The 20,533-nt window shown below is 40.2% G+C and overlaps 1 protein-coding gene and 1 long non-coding RNA gene across 19 annotated transcripts in view; both read left to right on the plus strand.

Annotated features, from left to right (window-relative positions):
* The window catches only part of LOC100648046 (MAP7 domain-containing protein 1), a 197,327-nt gene that overhangs the window by 100,365 nt on the left and 76,429 nt on the right, over window positions 1-20,533 (plus strand). The window contains exon 1 of one of the 17 annotated variants that reach the window (XM_020867144.2): window positions 7,917-9,153. The exons of 14 other annotated variants lie outside the window; for them this stretch is intronic. In XM_020867144.2, the coding sequence (XP_020722803.1) occupies window positions 8,991-9,153 (163 nt within the window). In that variant the 5' untranslated portion in view covers window positions 7,917-8,990. Of the gene's footprint in view, window positions 1-7,916; window positions 9,154-20,533 lie in introns of those variants that run through there. 2 more of the 17 variants (XM_020867148.2, XM_020867149.2) reach the window with 2 other exon arrangements.
* LOC110119984 lies at window positions 982-5,533 on the plus strand. Of its 2 annotated transcripts, XR_002308506.2 has the most exons (3): window positions 982-2,501; window positions 2,809-3,000; window positions 3,402-5,533. It is a non-coding gene; the product is annotated as an uncharacterized LOC110119984 (long non-coding RNA). The 2 variants fall into 2 exon arrangements; XR_007227726.1 differs by lacking the exon at window positions 3,402-5,533 and having other exon boundaries at window positions 2,809-3,192.

Consider the following 20,533-nt stretch of genomic DNA (forward strand, 5'->3'; position numbering starts at 1 on the left):
TCAATATCTTTTATATCTTACTTTGTAAATTCTTTCATAATATTAATGTTCTGTTGCTTCTAATATTAAGTTTTTATAATTTTTTTTTTTTTTTTTTCGTAAATCTCTGATTATTTTTATTCATCGTAGTACATAATTTCTCGATTAGTTTCTCGTAAACAAAGGGCCATGCACGCACATTTTTGCGACTGGATTACCGTCGATCTAAAACATCGAATTCACATACAGCCAACTCGTTCGAGATTTCTCAGTTCTTGCCATCTTCTTGTTAGTTGGGCAGAAGATCTTTTACATGAATCGAAAGATACAAAGCTTTCAGAAACAGCTGATGAATCTACGAAGTTTCGTAACAAACCAATAGCATACTGTTATGGCAATATTTTTAGCATCAAGATATACCATTTAGAAGCTTTATGAAGAACTCATTCAATCTCGTAATCACGGAATTCTTAACTCTCGTAACTTTCCATTTTATGTTGCCGTTACTAAAAGCGTATCTACCGGAACTTACCACGTGAAATGAAATTGTTATGGCGAACAACCTAAGTACGAAGGCCTTTCTGGAACAGCGAAGGCCAACTAAACCGTTCTCTTTCAAGATATTCGTCTCGATTCGCGTTCTTGCGAACTTTAGGGCGGGGGACCATTTGCACGCGATCGTCTCGCAACAACAACAGAACGAAAACAGTCGCGGATTAGAATTTTAAATGGCGTAATATCGGCGATCCGTGAAAACGGCGATTAAGGATGCAGGGAAGTTGGTAGGCAGCCTCCGGGTTGAAACTTCCTAATGGCTCTTTTACGAACTTGCCGATAGATCTCGCGAAGTTCACACTTAAAACGGCCCCAGTGGCGTCCTCCTATTTTTCGTCGGCTTCCCCGGTAATTACCTTGATGGCCTTTTGTCACGGTTCCAGAGAATTTCCGCAGGACCATTAGCATCTCTCACGAGACGAATTTCACGAGATAAATAAAAGTAGACGATGTATACCGGTCATCGATCAGTGAAAACGATTTGTTTTAGTTAGTCGATCTGTTCACGTTATTCATACGCTCCTTTTTTCGTTTTCATCTATGGAGACGTAGAAACTAGATACTGTATTCCATCTTCGTGACTTAAACGTATTAAGTTACGGATATCCACTGTCTTTTACTCACGGAGAATTTTAAATTGTCCAATAATTTTGGAGTTTCTAAATCTGCTTCCAATAATATATCTACTTATTATGTTTCTTCGCCGTGATGTTCAGATGCGATAAGTAGACCGTAAACGTTTATGTATTCGTGGGAGATTGAAAAGTGTAAAAATATACGGATATAGTAAAAGTTATCATATCTACTTCGTAGAACGAGTATATCTAAAATCCATTTTTTTTTTTTTTACTTCACGTTCATAAGAATATGATGTTGCCTAGACATTTGCAGTCTAGCGATAGATGTAGTTGGGCGACGAGCATGTTAAGAGATTTTTGCAAGTAAAGATCGGTTCCAAGAATAGGATATTAGGATGCACAGTAACACGCTGCCAATTGACTATACAATGACACGCAGCAAGAATGTATTCTGCTTGTGAAATCTTTAAGTGTACATACATTATCATTGGAATAGAAAGACTGAGGTATGAGTCATTAAATAGTTGTTCGAGAATTATGATATAATCACGGACTACTCAGAATTATTGAAAGGCGCCGTAGCAATAAGGAAATAACGTATGTTTATCTACTTATAAGATTATTGCACGATTATTGTTGCCTAATCCAGTGACTCCATATAGCGTATTAGCGAAGAAAGAATTTTTTCTTGGCGAAACCGGTTCCAATCGACAAGAATTAATCAGAAATCGATAATAATCCGCTGCTGAGAGGTCGAGGATAAAAGGAACGCCGATTGAGCGTTTTCTCGACCGCGTGGATAGTCGGCCACAAAGGCCGGATGCCATCGGCGGTGCACGCAGGTGGGCACAGTTCTAATGCCAGAGACGCTTTGCATTGCACGTGGCATTGCAAGGCCAACCGGCCACAAGAAATCGTCGTCGGGAATATCGGGGCCTGGCGACCAGTTCGAGGCGTAGAAAACACCGCCGCGATGCGAACAGATATGTTTCGTTTCGAGAAAAATCGGTTGCGTAATCACGCGATATCGTCGCAAGATCATCGGCTACCTCCATCAACCAACCAGTTTCCATACGAGCAGTATGTAGTCGTGTTCAGTCGAGACAGACTACTGTAACGGAGCGAAACGGAGACGTTCAGTTCGCAACGACGCCACATAAAATCGTCTGATGTAAGTGGCATGATTTCACACCGGACCACTTCACCAAAGATTATATTTCTGATAATTGAAGAGTTCGCGAGAAAGGCGATTAAGTACAGTGTCGTAAAAAGTAAAATTTTTAGTATTTGGGCTTTCGTGAACTTCTTCTCGTTGTACAAAACTCAAGGTTTAATATGTTCCTTTCTTACAATATGAATGCCTCTTCGTTAATACTTAAATTTTAAGAGGTACGAGATTTAATGTCCTACGATTATTGTTTTTATCTTAAGAGAAAGTTATAATATGCACGTTCTTGATTAGTTCAGTTGTTCGAGGATCGTAGAATTTGCATTGGCAGGTTGTGATTTATGCTTTCTAGAATGAAAATTTATAATCGTTTCAAGATTATTAACTGATCATAAATTCTCCATGGCTGTTCATAAATGCTCCTCTATCGGAAAGATATGACATTGATCGGTTTTTTATTACATTACAGTCTAATAGCTTTCCCTACTTCTAATATACGATATAATAAAATCTCAATTTTTATTTCAGAAGGATTACGACTATTTTTCCTCGGAATACTTTAATTGTTTTTCTTTCGCACGAGAAACCCGAGTTGTAGCGCAACACGTGATGAAGGTTTTATTGTATGCGGGAAATGTAGTTCATAGATTAAATAGTGACCCAGATGTAATTGAACTTAATCCGGAGATACCAAGATATGAGGAAACATGATATTAAATGGTAACTGAGATTTATTGGTGAAAAGAGAATTATTGAAAAAAATGAAAGAAAGAAGGAACATTTAATACTGGAATTAAAACCTTTCGAAATGAATGTCATATTTTTTGCGTTTGTAATTACTAGAAACATGCAGGTACTTTTAACGAAGTAAGATATTGACTGTTATTGAAAAATAAGCTAAAGTAAAAGAAAGTGTGTCGTTCGAATAATTATAAACGAATAATTATAAGTTTTCCTGTTGAAACCTTCAAATATCATCAACTATCATTGTTTCTAAAATATAGTGGGTGGTACCCGCGTTCCTTATTTCTTTTCCGTCTCATCTGGTAGAAAGTCTGTGATAAAAAACGTGTCGTCTGTTCCGTGCTCGATTTCCTCCGTGTGTTTTCCTTGCTTTCCAGGACGCTCTCGGCAAACCGTTCGGCAAAGATTTCTACGTCACCGGAAAATCGCCCGCAGGTTTTGCCGGCTGAATGAAAAACGAGGTCAGCTTCTCGAAGCGTTGCCTTTTCAATCCTCAAAGAGTTCGTTGCCGAGTTTCTTAGCTTCTCGCCCCTGTATGGATGCTCGCGAGCGCGACTGCATTTTCCCCGAGTTCTTCCATTCCAGGCGATACCACTTTTTTTTCACGTTCCCCGTCATGACTTTCATGGTCATTAACATCGAAGAAGGAGAGACTCGTTGCTAAAGTTTCTGCAGAAGACCCGTCTGTTTGTTTCATTGTTTGTGCAAACTCCTGACCGATTGTTTTTCACCTCTGATTTTGATCTATATCATGACGAAGCGCAAAACCACGACTCGAGTTGGAAAGACATAATTGTCCTTAATGCAACGACTATGCGGTTGTATAATTTTTTAGTATACCATCAAATTTGTTTTCTTCATCTGTGTACGAAATAACTGGACACTTTGTTCTTCTTTATAGTGAAATGTAATGGAAAATACAAATATGATTTTTCTATGGAATATCATTTAGAGTCATACGATAGTTGGATGAAATAGCATTAAATTATTGAAATTTACCAGTCGCTTTTTCCAATCCACGGAAAACTACTATTAATAATGGCAAAAATATAAACATGTAGACACTATAATAACAGTACTACTCACATGCCTTTTCTTCAAGCTTCTTGTCGAAGTTTTAGCCGAGCTAGAATTAAACATAACTAACTGCATAACGCTAAATAACCAGGTACCAAAATAAAAAAGTATAATTATAGAAGAAAGACAGAAAAAATTAACAACACCAGGAATCATTACTCCTATCATTATTCTTAAAAGTGTTACAATATACCATACCCTATACCACACGATCGTAAAGTTAATTACCGCGTTCGCAACGCGTGACGTTTGCCTTTGCGTGACGCATGATCCTCACGAAAACACATCTTCGACGTAGGACCGCGAACCACTATGGAACCAGACTTGGAGCCGTGAACCAGATTCTCCGAGTCAGTTATTTACAGTTGGTCCCTAGTTCATGGATGATTTCAGATTTCCACGCATCGACGCTCACGCCTCGCGATAATTCGTCGAAGAAACCCTCGTCATGGCGATTCCGTTTGGCGGAGATTATCACGCGGTGATCTTCTCAGCGGGGAAAATAATTAGCCCGGAAATTGCTTGGCAAATTTCTCGGGGTTAGAAGATATATAATAGAATAATCGATGTTCGTGAAACCACCGTGCCGGACGTTCACCATGATTCTCGGCTTATAAATTGCATTTCTACCCTACCAACGGGGTGAAGGAAGGCAAAAGGCCATTCCAGAGGGGGGAAAAAATGTGTTGCCGCTTCCGTTCTCGTTTGCGGGGTCATCGATGAGCCGAGAGCAATTGGACTTGGTTATGGGCGATTCGCGCATTACGGATGATTTACGGTATTCACGGACCGATGCGTTGCTTGTGTGGGACGAAATTATCGAGAGATAACTAGTTGGATGTTACAGTGCGATCCTAGGACCCGTCCATTGTGACGGGACGCGGAGGCTATGCTTTATGAAAACGCGCTTAATTGCCTGTTAATCGCGATACTGCACGATGGAAATGTCAGTGATCGTGAGTAATTATAGAGCAGGGTTTAGTTTATTTTTTGCTTGTTTCGTTGGAGTGCATTGGGTCAAGAAGGTTAGCAGAAGACGGAGATTTAGCGTGACAGGGAAGAGGCGTTGTTGAAGCGGCATGGAAGAATGAATAAACATTGTAAACGTTATAGAACTCGTTGCGCATAGTAGTTAGCACGGCTTTCGATGGAAGCTTTCTCCTCGTTTGCATTGAACTGGGGTTTATATTGCAAGAATCTCTTTGGGTTGTCAATAGTTATCAGCGAGGTGTTAACGAATATTTTTATTGAAACGACAATGTATCGATTCGGAAACCAGGCCATTTCTTTATGCAGGTATTTTTATAGTTACGAGACTAATAATCGAAACAGTTGTAGAAACAGTTGTTCAGTTAGATTTCCTCACATATGTCAATATGGTATCGTTTATTTGTGACGGAAACGGCACGTCGAGAAACGGAGAATCTTCAAGTAAAAAAATGATTACGTTCGGGATGTATAAACGCTAGAAAGTTCCTTCTCTCATTTTGTATTAACTAAGGAATCCACTGTCATCGTTAAAGACTTCGATCCCATCTGACCTATCCTCTCAACGTTAATTTATACCTGAGAAGCTCGTACGTCGCTTCTTCGGAATGTAGCGATTACCAAACCAAATTAACGATCGCTACGGCGTCGATTTCTCGTTGCAAATTATCCGTGCACCACAGATATGCACCATAGATATTCTATCTATTCCTATTAAACAGTCCTGCATTCACCGAAGTCTCTTCTTAAATCGAGCGTTACACTTTTCCCCCACAGTTTACAAGCTTCTTTACGACTTTCGATCAACATGGTGTTTAACCAAGCGAAGAGATACAGCGGGTTCAAAGGATTCACCGAGAGTGAACCAACCATTTACTTCTAGAAAATCGACGATGCTTTCAGAATCGCGAATGAATAGGTAACTTCTGAAGCAGAAGAAAAACAACCACACTTTTAACATTGGAACTACCGGAGTGGACAAAATGACCACCAGTTCATGATCTTTCATAGAAATTTTATAAATTTACAATGTGTAATAAAATGATACTGGTTTCCCTCAAGAAACTCCTTACATGTAACATACGCGGTGCAAAATTGGAAAATTCAGTCTGAAAATTTGTATAATTCTTAATCGCCAGGAAGAAAGCTATCGGAATAATCAAAAGATCCAATTTGCAACTTTTCGTGAAAATTGTAGATTTGCAATAGTGTATTTTTAAGAATCTGAACGATTTTTGTATAATTTTTTTACTGCATTACGCGTTTTATTCCAAATAATTTTCATGTTTATTTCTCCAATATAAGTTTCATACTCGTCGTTAGCTAAGACTGTCATTTGCAACGAAAAGGAAAACGTTAGCCGATACCCGATCGTCTTCCTTTTGTTCCGCGTTCAGGGCACGAAAATGTCTTGGAAGCCAAACGTCTCGTTATTCTTATCTCGGAAATGACAAACGTCGCGTAATCAAGAAACGCCAGAATGCTTGAGAAACGTCGCAGCAATTTGAATATCGTGACGAGGCTCGTCCGCGTCATCTCTTTTTATCTAGTCGCGAGGTTAGCCGTGAATAATGAGCCTCGTGATCGACGTGGAATCGATGGAATATTCATTGACGCGCCGCGTTTCGTCTATTTTTAATGCGAGAATGCCACGTCGACGTATTTCAATGTTACTTGCGCCGCGAACATGGCTGACCAGTAACGGAAGTAATTCTACTGATTCGAGTAAGTGACGTAGCGAAAGTAAGACGTTTAATTTTTTTGCTAGAAATTTCTGATCGCCAGACTGCTGACTTTTCCGCACTTGTATGAAGATTCAGAGATATAAAAATGTACAGAATGTATGTAACAAACAAAAGCGTATAAAATATCCGAAGTAGAATACTTGTTAGAATTTTTGATAGATAAAATGCAGCCTCATTTGAGCTATGTTTCTTTACTTGTGTCTATAGAAACTTCAGATTGATCTTAATCTTCGCAAATACAAGTATGACATGATTTATTCCCAACAGAAATATTACGACTGATTATTAGATAAAGAAACGGTTATATCCAAGCGATTAGAAATTCAGACAACATGTTAATTCGTCTCCTCGAAGAACAAGTTAATTTATTACCGACTGTTATCACTCATTATTGACTTAGAATTTCTCTCTATGCATGTGATAAATATGAGATATCTAGTCAAGAATGATGAAATACGAATCGCCATGTATCTTACCTCGTTATCTATCCATAATATGTCGAGCGTCTAAAACTATAAACCGTTAAGTGGCATTCAGAACACTTGAAATGCAACAAAATAATCGATAAGAGCAGAAACGAGGTAACGAAGGCAGCGTTGGCAAAAAACGGACGACCATGTTTACTGGATCGGAACTCGAACCTAGAGCACTTGGCACTCACCGAGCAATTTCTCCTTCCAGAATTTCTATCTCTAATTCCACCGCTAAACTGGCTGTGTCTACCAGAGTAACTAAAAGTTACTTAGAACAAAGAACGACGCAGAAAGCGTAATATTGTTTCTCCTAATACTGTCTTTCAACAATGGCGCCTGGTGGATAACAACGTGTAAACAGAAGTAATCTATTTAAAGAAACCGAGTAGTTATACAACCACGGCTCGTAATTGTTCATACATACATCGTATGTGCTGTTCGAGCGTGGTGTACGAGAAAATGGAAACATCGATTCCCACTCCTTTGAAACAGACAGTCGGCACGCTGTCCAAGGTGCACGCAGAGCTCACAACTGTCCGTCGTCGAATCAGACCGACACAGAGAGGTGGGAGAGACTCGTAGAAGGAGCAAGAAAGACTTGCGACGAGTAAGGAGGGACCTGTGGCTTCTCGAGCAAGTCAGTCACACGGTCGAGCATGTTCCACAGGGACGTCTTGTTACCGCGATCGTGATTCCATTTGAAAATCGACACTCTCTCGTCTACAATTCTCAATCGATACCGCAAAACTCTTCTGCCGTTCGTTTAAACCTTTGTGATCGAATACAAAGTGGTACCGTATGATACGGTACACAAGTGCATATATCTATATATAGTTACATATAAAAGTGGAAACGATTCTTATGTGTATCACTGGTATCGGGAAATTTGAAATCGTTTCACGAATCGCAATCACGTGGTTACCTACTGTTTTTAGTGTACATACGTGAACACGTGTACTACACGAAGGCTCGAAGGAACACAGCAAAGTGGTTGGTTGCGACGAGTCGCGGCGCTCGTCGATGTTTTCCCGGGTGAAAAGTGCGGAGTTTCTAAATCGATCTAGGAGAAAGGTACTTTCTAATCGTGACGAGGATGGTGTCGGTTTTCCGAGGGGACACAGGCCGTGGACAGCCGGATCGATAGCCTGCGTCGAGCCTCGTATGCAGCACCGCGAACCTACGCCCGCACGCGACCTTTAGCGCGAGCCATCAGCCGCTAAACAGCCGATTAAATTTACATGGTGACGTAACGTGCCGTCGCTGCTGTTGGTCGTCGGCGATGGCCTATGAAGAAGCCAGTTACGGGCATCACGGCGAAAAGAGGCGGCTCTGTTACGTGACGATCGCGTTCTCGCTCGACGACTCACTGTTAACGATCGTGTGACTCTTCCTTCCCACACTTCCGTTTATTTACGTTGACTTTCCGTTTCATCTGGAAATAAATAGAATCATCAACAACGTGGAGCGTGGTCCACACGCGGTGACATTAAAGTATCGATCGTTTGATCGGAGGAGATCGGGTCGCTTCGCTTTGTCGAAGCGCACTAGGCATCTCCAAGCGCGCGAAATTTAATCCATCGACACGGAATATTCGAGGAATTGGTGTTATTTCTTTTCAAATAATTCGTACGAGGATCAACGAATATTAGCGGCGACATGTCAGTGTTAATGAAACGTCGATGATATGGGAGCTGACGACATGAACAGAGAGATTCCGAGCAGTACCCTTGCGACTCTCAGGGGGATCCTAGTGAGTTCGTTGTCGAGGGAGAACCTGGGACCGCATGATCTACCTGTGCAGGAAAATGGAAGGCATCGACCATACAGGAAGGTGCACTTTCGCGAAGGTACATTTAGAAGTTGCTTCCTGCGAAGCAGTAACCGATGATCATTTAAATATAAACGGAGGAAGCGGCGCGCCCATCGCTCTGTCAGAGACCCAGCAACGTTATTGCTCGATTATCGAACGCTTCCAAAGGGGATTATTGGACGACTTGTTCGAGATTAGTGGCATTCGAGATAGGAATTGTGGATATTCTGGGATCTTGGACGATCTGTATTTGGTCTAATTTAATGCAGAACGTTGGCGTGTTTTACATTAAATTAAAATAATTTACATTGGTATCGATTTGTTAGAATTTCCTCTATCTATATGGTATTGATAAAGTTCGTCGATATCGAGTTGCTTCATTAGGTTGGATAAATTAAAATGATAGGATAGTAGTAACATCGAAGGAAAGTTTAAAACGATTCTACAACGTTTTAATCGTTTGGTAATAAAAATGAAGAGTCGAATGCTCGATAAAGTTTTATATGTTTCTATATCGCCTAATTTACCATAGCGATTTCTACGATCTCGTTGAAGCGTGTCTGCGTATCGAGTTGCACGAGTCGCAAATACGTGTACATTAACCCATAGCGTCATCGAGCCTTCGACTTCTGAGATTGGTCATCGTTGAATTCGTTATTCCATTCACGCTGTCGTTGTCGTCCTTATGAATCGAGGATGCCGATCGAACTTTCCAGCTTAAGAGACGCAAACCCGAGGCGTGGTTTATTGCGTAAATTCGACGTTCGAACGGTGCTTCTGCTTCTTCTTTAAAAACGGCTCGAATAAAATATTCACGAGATTCTCGTTACCGGATTGCTTTAGTTTCCCGATTGGAGAAAGGACAGCAAAACGAGCTCGCTCTTTTTCTCCCAAAAAAGAGACTATTGTACACGTTAAGTCGGATTTACCTCGTTCCAACGATCTTAGCTCAGGACACGCCTACGGCTGCTATTTCTTCGGCTGTCATCAATGGGATCGTATGACGTTTCTGTGATTAAATCGATTTAGATAGAACAGAACAGTATTTTAATTAATATCGAAGGCTCTCCACTATCTTCTCGAGTTAATTACAGCAAGTTTCGTAATTTGTTCGTTCTTCTTTGCCGGTCGTTATTTTCCTTGGATGTTATTTATTTCGACGCTTCGACGAAAGACGATTCGGTTAAGTTCTGCACGTGAAGAGTCGGCTCGCTCGACTTTTCTCGTTAAACTCTAATGAAAGGCTTCCAACACGGGCAACGTTAGCCTGGCATTGTTTGCCCTTACGTAGAGACGTCGCTTCCTTTCCAGATTCGACGTAATTGCCGCACGCGGCTGCCGTCAACCGACAGAACTCATCGTCAGGCCCGTGACTAATAGATCTGCTGATGTCACGCGCTAAAAAGTACGTCTCCGCGCTTGACGCCCCTGGAAACGCGTTTGATAAACGACTGCCACTCCTGTCCGCTCCATTCTCCTCTTTTTTTTCCCCCTCCTTGTCCTCCGCTGCTTTAATGGTCGACGATATTTTCTCGTAGACTTTATTCGTTTGGCTTATCGATACTCGAGTATCGTAAGATTTTCGCGTTGCCTTCGAATCGCGGGGACATCGGATAGCGTGATATTTCACTGTTCAGGCAACGCTTTCGTAGCCTGTTTTTGAAAGTTTTTACGTTGTTCGATTGCTTTCAGCGGATGTGGTTACATATCCCTCTGTATCGACGAATCGTATCGAGGTTCGATTACGCGTGGGAATTGGAATCTTTCTTTTTTCTCCCATTTCCTTTTGAAAAAGTTTTATCGAGTTTACAACGCAGGCGAAAGGTTGAGGCTATGAGGTTACCTGTTTCGATTATCGTTCTTTTGGAAAGTCGAGAAAGAACGAAAGGGGAAAGCGTAAAAATATCGTTGTAAATGGCGTGTACTGACGTGAACGCCCTCGTGCGCGTGACCTTTCCCTTCTTTTCTCTCGGATTTAACGTGAAAGGTTAATTGAAATTAGCGAGCTTCCACCTCCCGTTAAAATTCCATTCTCGCGGCATTGTTGGATTTATCCTCTCAGTCATAACAATGTTTTGTCGCCATTCGGGGTCAGCGTTCCAACCGGAACGATAACAGGAAATGAAAAGTTCCAGTTGGTTTGCATTCCGCGTCATTCCCCTGCAAGGGGTGTAAAATGCATTAAGGAAAGGGACGATGAGAGGGTGAAGGTAGCCCGATGCAGTTGCGTAAATCCGAAGCGATGGGATTATTAATCGAACCGTGAATTGATTTATCCGGTGATTAACGATTACTATCTTGCACGATGTGACATAGTGAGGCGCGAAAAATAACACTTGATCGTTATCATTTTTCAACCGTCGATTGGCGCTCTGCTGGGCTGTTCTTCTATGTATGAAAATATTGCCACAGATCAGCTTCTCTTAAATAAATTTATAAAAACGTGGTACTTCATTCAATTTTTCTTTTTGTTAAATACAGCTGTTGAATTTAAAGTTGAAATATTTAACAAAACAGAATCGAAACAATCACGATATCAATTTCTTAAAATAATTATATAAAACCTTCATGATAGTTCCATCATATATGTACATTTGTAATAAATTGAAGTTTGTAAAATCATTGTCTTACTTAATCGAAAAATATATCAATGCATTTTCGTTGGTGCAAAACCTATTACTCCATAGAAAAAGAAGGATAAAAGTGGCGTATTCGTATATCAACTCCGACTGACCTCTAGCACTTACATCGTTTAAAGCTTTATTCGTCCTCTTCTATTATAGAAAATATTATTTCTGTATTTTTCATCACGTACATCGTTCAACATCTTAACCTCTGAATTATGGTTACAAACATCGTTTTCCTCCATTCTGTTCCATTATTATTCAAACGATAAACGGCGGATGTACTCTAGAACAGAATTTACGGGCTCTCTGCAACAGCTGGTTTACGCAATGGTGCATACAGTCGGACATGTAATAAAACGGGGAGCATGCGTGCGCGTGTCGCGAGCTACTCTGTCTCGAGGAACGTTTTAATAATCGATATCGATATTTCTTTTCTGTTGCAGGTGAGTACTTTACCGTAAAACAGTGGCCATATACGAGTACCCGGGAAATTGCGGTACGTAGAGAGGAACCGAGAAGACGAGAATACCTGACTTGACTCGTAGTAGAAACTCGATCGAAGGGATAAGTGAGCCGTGATAAATGAATTCATTAGATTCACGCCGCGTCATCGCGTTTAATATTAAACACTATCCGTGAAATCGGGCTAATTGCAAAAGCTTGGCCAAGAGAAATTGGAAACGAATGCATTAACGTTTCTCCGCTTTTCCATTTTTATCGTGTCTCCTATCCTGTTGCTAATAAAATTCGAACGTCGAAAGATTCTCTGTTACGAAACAATTGTGGACAACTTGTGTAAGATCTATCTTACTTCGAATTGATGTTTATGAATAATAAGTAACTTAAATCGAGTAAAGTGAATCAAATTATAGAATGAAATTTAGAACACGTTTATATTCTTACAAGGTTGTTTTCGCGTATCGTTTGTCATGTTTTTACTATTACAGGATTATATTAAACAAGCGTTTTAGTTTTGATTATAATGTATACCGTGGTAGACTGTACGAATTTTGTCCATTAGTTCGTATGTTTATCAAGTTACGATATGCCATACTGAGTAGTGTTAGAATTTGTGTTTATTGGTCAAAGCTTCAAGACAATTGAGTTTCAGTGTATTCAGTTACTTCTCAGGGTACAGTAATTTAGCTAAAGTATATGGATTATGTAACAATCTACCGATATACTTGTTTGCATGCATAATAGTTTTCTTTCTCACTTTTGATATTTGAGATCCTCTTTTTATTACATTGTTAATCACGAACTATGTATATTGCATCGTTGTTCCGTAGAATAGTATAGCGTAAAGTCTTTGATTCAATTCTTTCTAATATTTCTGCGCTATTTCTAAAATTTAATATCATAAATCCATACCGATTAGAATATGCATATATAAAATATAAATTTGGATTTGAATACGAATAATCAGTATACTTTCTTTCCTTTTTTCAAGCTGCCAATTGAATTTGAATAACCTTGGCGAATCGCCTCAGAATCTATTGTCAAAATAATTGCATAATCAGAATTTATTATCACATATATCTCAATAAATTTTGGACTATTAGTCCAAATTAAAATTTTCCAAACCGTTGATCTACAAATACGAATAATCCTTTACTATCTGTCATAATTAACTGCAACATCATAAGCCTCTATCGGGCCGTAAATATATTGCCGTAATTACACCTCGCTTACGTTAACAAGATCGAAGAAGCTTCGATTAGGAAAATTTTATATTCGCTACGAAGGAATGGTAAATTTACCGTACGTTCTTGGACCTCCCCCTTCTCCCACCTCCTCTTCGAGTAATAACGTGTTCGTGCGAAATTGCCCCACGGGATGCAGGCGCATCCCACATTCTCGTTATATTTCATATGCACTTTGTCAAGCGCGCGAAGGCTCGAGATGAGACGAGAGGATCTCGCGAGCATGAAGAAGCCCTCTCCCTTGACACTTTATCCCGAGCTCCGTGTGCGGCAAAGGGGAACGGGCCGTGACGAGCAATTAATTTCGTGCTCGTCGAACATTCGACGCTGTCTCTCACGGAATTTCCTTCTGTTCTACGCGAGCCTTGCTCGATAACTTTGTGACGGAGGCCTCATTAAAAGGTAGCCTAAATCACGGCGAAGACGCCGCTGTTCTTTCTCGTTACGAACCGTCCGAGTTCTTAGAAATATGGTACAGAGTAGAAATTTTAATTGGTAGCGGAAAAATAAATAGTTACTATCCAATTAAATGAACTGTCGTCGAGTGAATCTATTTATCCGAATGTGATCTACCACATTGACTATAAAGCCATGCTAAAGTTTTTGGTTCTTACACACGTACGAGGCATAAGATACGGTACGATAAAATCTCCTTAGAGTTACGTATAGAGCAGTTAAACTCATAAACGATATTGTTAGAATTTCATTTTCTTGTGTATTGAGTTCCTGTTGTAAGACAAGATTAAAATAGTTTCCTAGCGCGTTTTGTCTTTTTCTGGTGAATATAATCTTCTGGGGATGAGAAGGATGAATCGTTTTTTAACACGATTTACGGATACGATATAGTTTGTTTCTTATCACATTATCATACGAAAATGAAAAATTCTTTGATGATTTTATAGCTATAAGACGGAATAAATGAAGAATCGTAAGTTGGGAAAATCGGTGAGCTTTAGTTATGTCAATTAAATACTTAAAGCAACTTTCAGGCGAATGCAATTTGTCATTGTACGCCTCTTTGATAAAATAACGCGCAAAAGAGCGTTATCAAAGTGCAAAGTGAAGGACAAAAAGTGAAAACTGGGAACGTAACACATGGCCACGAATTTGGCGACGTTTAATTTCCGATAAGAACAGTTCACCGACTCATCAATTATTTGTAGTGGTGCGCGTAATGCAGCCTTCATATTTTACGCGATACAATTTACGACGGTCGCTGTTATAAATAATCGCGCTGCATTAAAATACCTTGTCGCTGAGTCAGCGTTCGCGACGTTATCGTATTCGTGGTTACATCTGGCCAACCTTTTCGTTGTCTTTCTGCCGTACTTCCGTTCTCTGCATGGAATTACGTGTTGCACATTTTTTCTCCGATATATCCTTCGAGTGGATCTTGCAATGGGATTAAACGATCTGTCGACATCCGAAACGTAGCAACACGAGCATGGTCGATTAATATCACTCGTGGGAACGACGTTCTTTGAAATCTATCGTCGAACATCATGGAAACTCTCGTCGACCATACACGATCGAAAGTATTGTTCGACTGATTGACACCGCCGGATGTTACGATTGGCACGATGATTGACGCCTATCCACGAGACGAGCTCCTATCGTGATAGCGATCAAGAAACGCGCAGTGGTCATTTCTACCAATTCTTATTCTCTACGTTAAAGTGTCTGAGCGTTACGTTAGGTGATGCATTCTCACCGATATCGTTATCTTTATGCTTTCCATAATATTATTCTATTCCTTGTGATTTTTCCATTTTTCTTATTACATGTATTTCTATTCTATCGTTGAGTCCATGAAAAATTCTGCGCACGGTTCTATAAACCGTTCTATCAATGATTCTATCTGCGGTTCTACCGACGATTGGTTCGCGAAGATGATAGAGCGCGCATCTTTTACGGGCGATTTGACCGCGAAAGTAATTTCCCCGGCGGAAATTTATCAAGAATCTAATGTCGATGAATTATTCATCGGTCGCCTCGATTGCGTCTACCATCCGTGAGACTGTTCTTACGAGCGCCACGACGGTCTTCAATGGCAGGATCCGTGTGCTACATGTAGCGCTCCATCGACGTAATATCCTCTTATGTTTCTCATAAACTGTTGCAATTTGCGCGTTCTAACACCATTGACGTCTCTCGTGTCGGTTAGTAAGATTACATACTGGTAAACGTAACTTTAAGAGAAGATTCTACTGGTAATGTTTATCGGCCATTTATTGCTCGTACGATCCGCAAATTCGCTCATGTGTAAGATTGCTGGCTCACGAAAGTACTTGAATATTTGCCATAAAAAGCTTTTACGTTCGTATTGTATATGTTGTATAAAACACTCTGCAATTTTATTAGCGTTTTAACGATACACGAATGTAATGGTTAAAATATAATGTAATAGGAATGTGGAATGTAATAGGTAAAATTTGAAACCAATCTGAAAATGTATAATATACAAAAATTACAAGATATGTAAACATATATTTATTGGAAAATTAATATACTAACAGTACGTCTTACATCTTACGATACGTTTTAAGTATATAGGCTAGTTGATACAATGGATAATGGACTATTTAAATACTTTTGTGATCTCTGAAAAATATACACACACTTGTATAAAAGTCATGTACGAATGATACGGATATCTTTCACCGACAGTTCGCCACACGCGTCGATCCGTAAATTCATTCATTTGTATGTATCATTCGTACGCATTGTACAAGCAATGACAAATTGCTCAGAGCTCTCTATCAGTATTCTGTATCGCCTGCCTCAATGAACCTCGTGGCACGTGGCTGTTTCCACGGCTGATAAGATCACGAATCATCTATTCAGTTGATCAAGCTGGCGTGCGCTCTTAATTCGCACTATCAACCGATTGCTCTTAATGAACCGGCTGATTTCTCGACAGGCAACGAAAACGAACGTCAATTCCCATGATCGCTTCCCAATAATACCGGCGTTATTCTTATCAGCAGGTATTGAAGCCGCGCGAAAATCCAAAGCGCAGAATTCCGTGCACAAGCGGCAGTCAGTGTAAGTTCATCTTGTTGAATGGGAAACGGGGAATGATCGGATAGGTTCGTTTATGCATCTTAATCCGGGCATTGTTGGCACGATTAGAATTCGTGAATCGCAAACGAGGACACAATATCTCGCGAGACCTTCCCCGGTGAATCGAAATCCGCGGCATAAACGGATCAGGAAGATTATCCTGGATCGTCGTCTGCCTAGGGTCGGCCTTTCATTCGTGCTTTCTCGTCGAATTCACGCGCGAGCATCGTCTCATTCTCTCTACGAATCTGCGCTGCGTGTTGATTCGTCGAGACGAATCTAGTTAGTTCTGCTACCTTTTTTATTTTCTTTTTTATTGTTCGATCGTCCAACGGGACTCGGGGCACAGGTGAAAGTTGTGCTAACAAAAGAAAGAATTCGGTTTCTTCTTGGAAACGATGTCGGACAGCATTCTACCTCGGAGGTAGTGGTAATTGAAAAGTTTACGGGATGTCGCGGTTCGCAGCTGGACGCGGAAAGAACTTGCAACTCTGGAATCCACGGTATCCTTATTCTGTTGTGTCGAGTTCGCTGTTTTAATTATGTATTTACTTACTCGCTCGTTCATCAACAAGTATAAGCACTTTGATATCGCATACACAGCCAGTAAAGTATTTAGAATTATGTTTCCGGTTGTATCTGTTTATATTAAATTCCCTATTAACGTGGTGTTAGTCGAGGACTATGTGGGGAAAATATGCTAGTTGACTGCTTGATTTTTGCGTTACTTAATAGCTAGAAAGATGGTATTTTAATACGAAATGATTAAAAAGAGAAATAATCTGGTCGTGACATACTGTGTTCTTCTGAACATAGACTATTGATACCGGATTGGATTTCATTCTATTGGATTGTTAAAACGGCCATTTTTGGAAATTCTCACTTGTCGAAAATATTTTGTATCTCATTGGGAACTTCCACAATGAAGTATTAATTTCAACGTTGGTTGTTTTTTGAATCTAGACAATCGCGACTTCATAGAGGACGAGACTCGTGTATTCGGCGACGAATCCAAAGAGAAGCTCACTGGCTGAGAAAACTTAGGACTCGCATCGATTCATCTTTACGGATCGCGTGTTTGGCAAAGTTTGCCACCTCCGGAACAAAGGCGCCACTCCCGGAATAAGAAAAGTAATCACCGCTGTAACCAGTCCGTGAAACTTTTCCTCCAATGCAAGAATCGATGGCCGACCGAATTTTTCTCCTATCTAAAAACCACGTCCGTATTATGAACGTTCTGTGTTACAAGTGCATTGTCATAGTAATCTTTGTTCCGGCGAGTTTCAAACTTTCGAGCTTGTCATTTTTCTCCGTGTCGAGTTCTCGCTCACACAGACTGAAAAATAGCAGGATTTGTATTTTCTTAAATCGTTGAGCAAACGCGATCTACCAATTTTCACTGTTATTTTATGTATATCAATTATTCATGAATGTCAAACATATAATAGACGAAATAGTTGCTAAAAATAAATGAACAGAAACGAGGAACATCCTATTTAGAATTCAGAAATTGACGCGTTATTCTTATAATACTGTAATAATGATTGTCTTGAAGATAATCATTGACGATAATCTTTCGTATTAATTTAAATAGCGTTCAATTTGTGTTGGAAATTTCCAAATTTGTGTTGGAGTGTTCCTACTATATTCGATAGAATAAGTGGAATCGGACAGTGTCTGAGCCGGCACTACTGTTATTGGCTTTAATCGTGATATTATACTGTGATATAGCCAGTTTAATTGAAATGTAATCAAATCTTTGTTTAGTTTTTATGTAGATGCTATCCACAAATTTTGACGATTGTTTTGAAATTATGTCTATATATATTACTATCAATATTCTATGAATATCAAATATATAATACTATAATGATTAAAGTATATTGTATGAGATTTTTTTTATAAGAATTCACTATATTCGCCTGATTTGGTTCTCTGTAATTACTTTCCTAAGACTCCAAATTCCAATCAAAGATTCGTAATAAGGACGCTGCAACTATAGAAATCTATTCACTTATTAGTTAATCATTTTCAGCTTTATATTTACATTGAACAAACACGCGTCGAATAAAATGAATTATCAGTTACTAATGAATGAATTTATCACTACTTAAATGAAAATATTGAGAATCTTATTACTTTTTAAACAAGCTATGTACACTTCCGTTAATGCGAACCAATAGTAGACTTGTTTGGATTTCGCGAACGAAACTCCGGTCAGAATATTTAACATTCAGCGGAGAATAAAAAAAAAAAAAAAAAAGAAAAAAGGAAAGAAAAAACGAGTAAGCCAATTCTTTTGAAGACGGGCCAAATTCTGGAGCGTGTCCGCGGCTTGTTCGCGACCGTGTTTTAATACTATCGGAAAACACGGCTAAGGGATGTCGGATGGTAATAAAATTTTTCCCTCGGTCGGTGCAGTTCGTGTCCCTTTTTTCGATTCACCGCATATAGTCGCGGGATTTTGTTGGTACGGTTCCAAGTGGGCTGCGAAAAAAGTCGTCGGACGACCGGTAGATTTAGCTCTGTTCCAACGTCGGCTTCTTCCTCACGACTTCATCTTCTCTGTACCTCGAGTAAGATGTATCTACACCACAACCATAATTTCTCAGTTATTAAGGCGTAGAAACCGAAACTAATTCTCTTGAAATTGCTGGGACGTCCATCGAGCGCGTTTCACCGGCAGAAGCATTCTTTCGTCTTTGAAAACGAAGAAAGATTAGCTCGTTGGGTCCTTTGCATAAGTTCTCCACATCACATTTGATCGCGCGTTAACGAGTTCCCGCGCTACTGAACTTCTCCATTTGGAACACGAAGGAGATAGATCACCGATGCTCATTAACGAGCGTTTATTAGTCGGTAAAAAATGTCGAAAGCGGAGCACAGGAAGAAACGTGACACGAGTTCCTCTGTAATTTCTTTCTCCGCTCGCTACGTGTAGAAAGCGGTTCCCGTGTGTATAATTCTCGGAGCATCGTGAGTTACCGAGAGGGGAAAAGATTCCGCACGGATTTTAATTAATCAACGGAAACGAGGAAGAAAAGAGGAAGGATAATAGAAAGAAGGGAAAAAATAGAAGGAAGGAAAGGTAAGACTTTCGACGATGCAATTATCGTCTCGACGCAGGGGGCCGGGTATATCGAAGCGTGACATCGGAGTGCATCGAGGCGCTCCTTGGCTCGGGCAAATCCCATGAAGAAACGAGGAGAAAGAAGCTTCCCTCTGTGCTCGATAACTCTCGATAACTGGTCGTGGCCCGGTCCGTAGAATCGGCCACTGTAGCGAGGAACAAAGGAGCTGCGACGTCGACATTATCTCGATCAAATAAAAATGCCCGAGTCTTTCGATACACTTGACATAAATCTCGCGAACGATAAAGCGGTACTGCGGTAACGAGCAATACGTCCGATCGTTAATGCCAGCGCCGTGTTTGAAACTAGAAATATCCCGTTCGTGGAGAACTCCAGCCATTTCGCGGAACCATTTTCCGCCGAGCTTTCCGACCGCCTTTGTGGTCGTTCGCTTTCGAACCTCTTCGCTACCTTTTTGCGTTCGATTAAAACGAACCGAGAGAAAGAACCATGTTCTGGATCGCGGTCTATCGTGGTATATGTATTGACGAGGGTAAAATGATTTTTAAATGGAACAGGATTTCCGAGGTCTGGTGGATATACAATGGGTAAAAAGTGTGCTGTATAACTCGCTCCGAATGCCGGGAACATTTTATGCCTTAAATAAGGGACCACGTCGAATCCTTCGATTTTTCATCTAAACCGCTTTAAATCTAAATTTCGAGAAACTCGTGGTCAGAAGGCGAGTGATCCACGAGGGTGAGCTCGGAATAAATTACAGCGCAAGTCGTCCAGTAATTTTGACCCGGAACAGGTCGTGTTCCCCCGTGTGCACGAATGAGAAGTTCCTTTCACGTTCGGGTCTCGGCGATCGATAATCGATGATCTATTCCAACTGCGACGTACACGATTGCACTACCGGGATAGATTGAACCAGCAATATCACGGAATAT

The sequence above is a fragment of the Bombus terrestris genome, chromosome 2 (genome assembly GCF_910591885.1).
Source record: "Bombus terrestris chromosome 2, iyBomTerr1.2, whole genome shotgun sequence".
Taxonomy (NCBI): domain Eukaryota; kingdom Metazoa; phylum Arthropoda; class Insecta; order Hymenoptera; family Apidae; genus Bombus; species Bombus terrestris.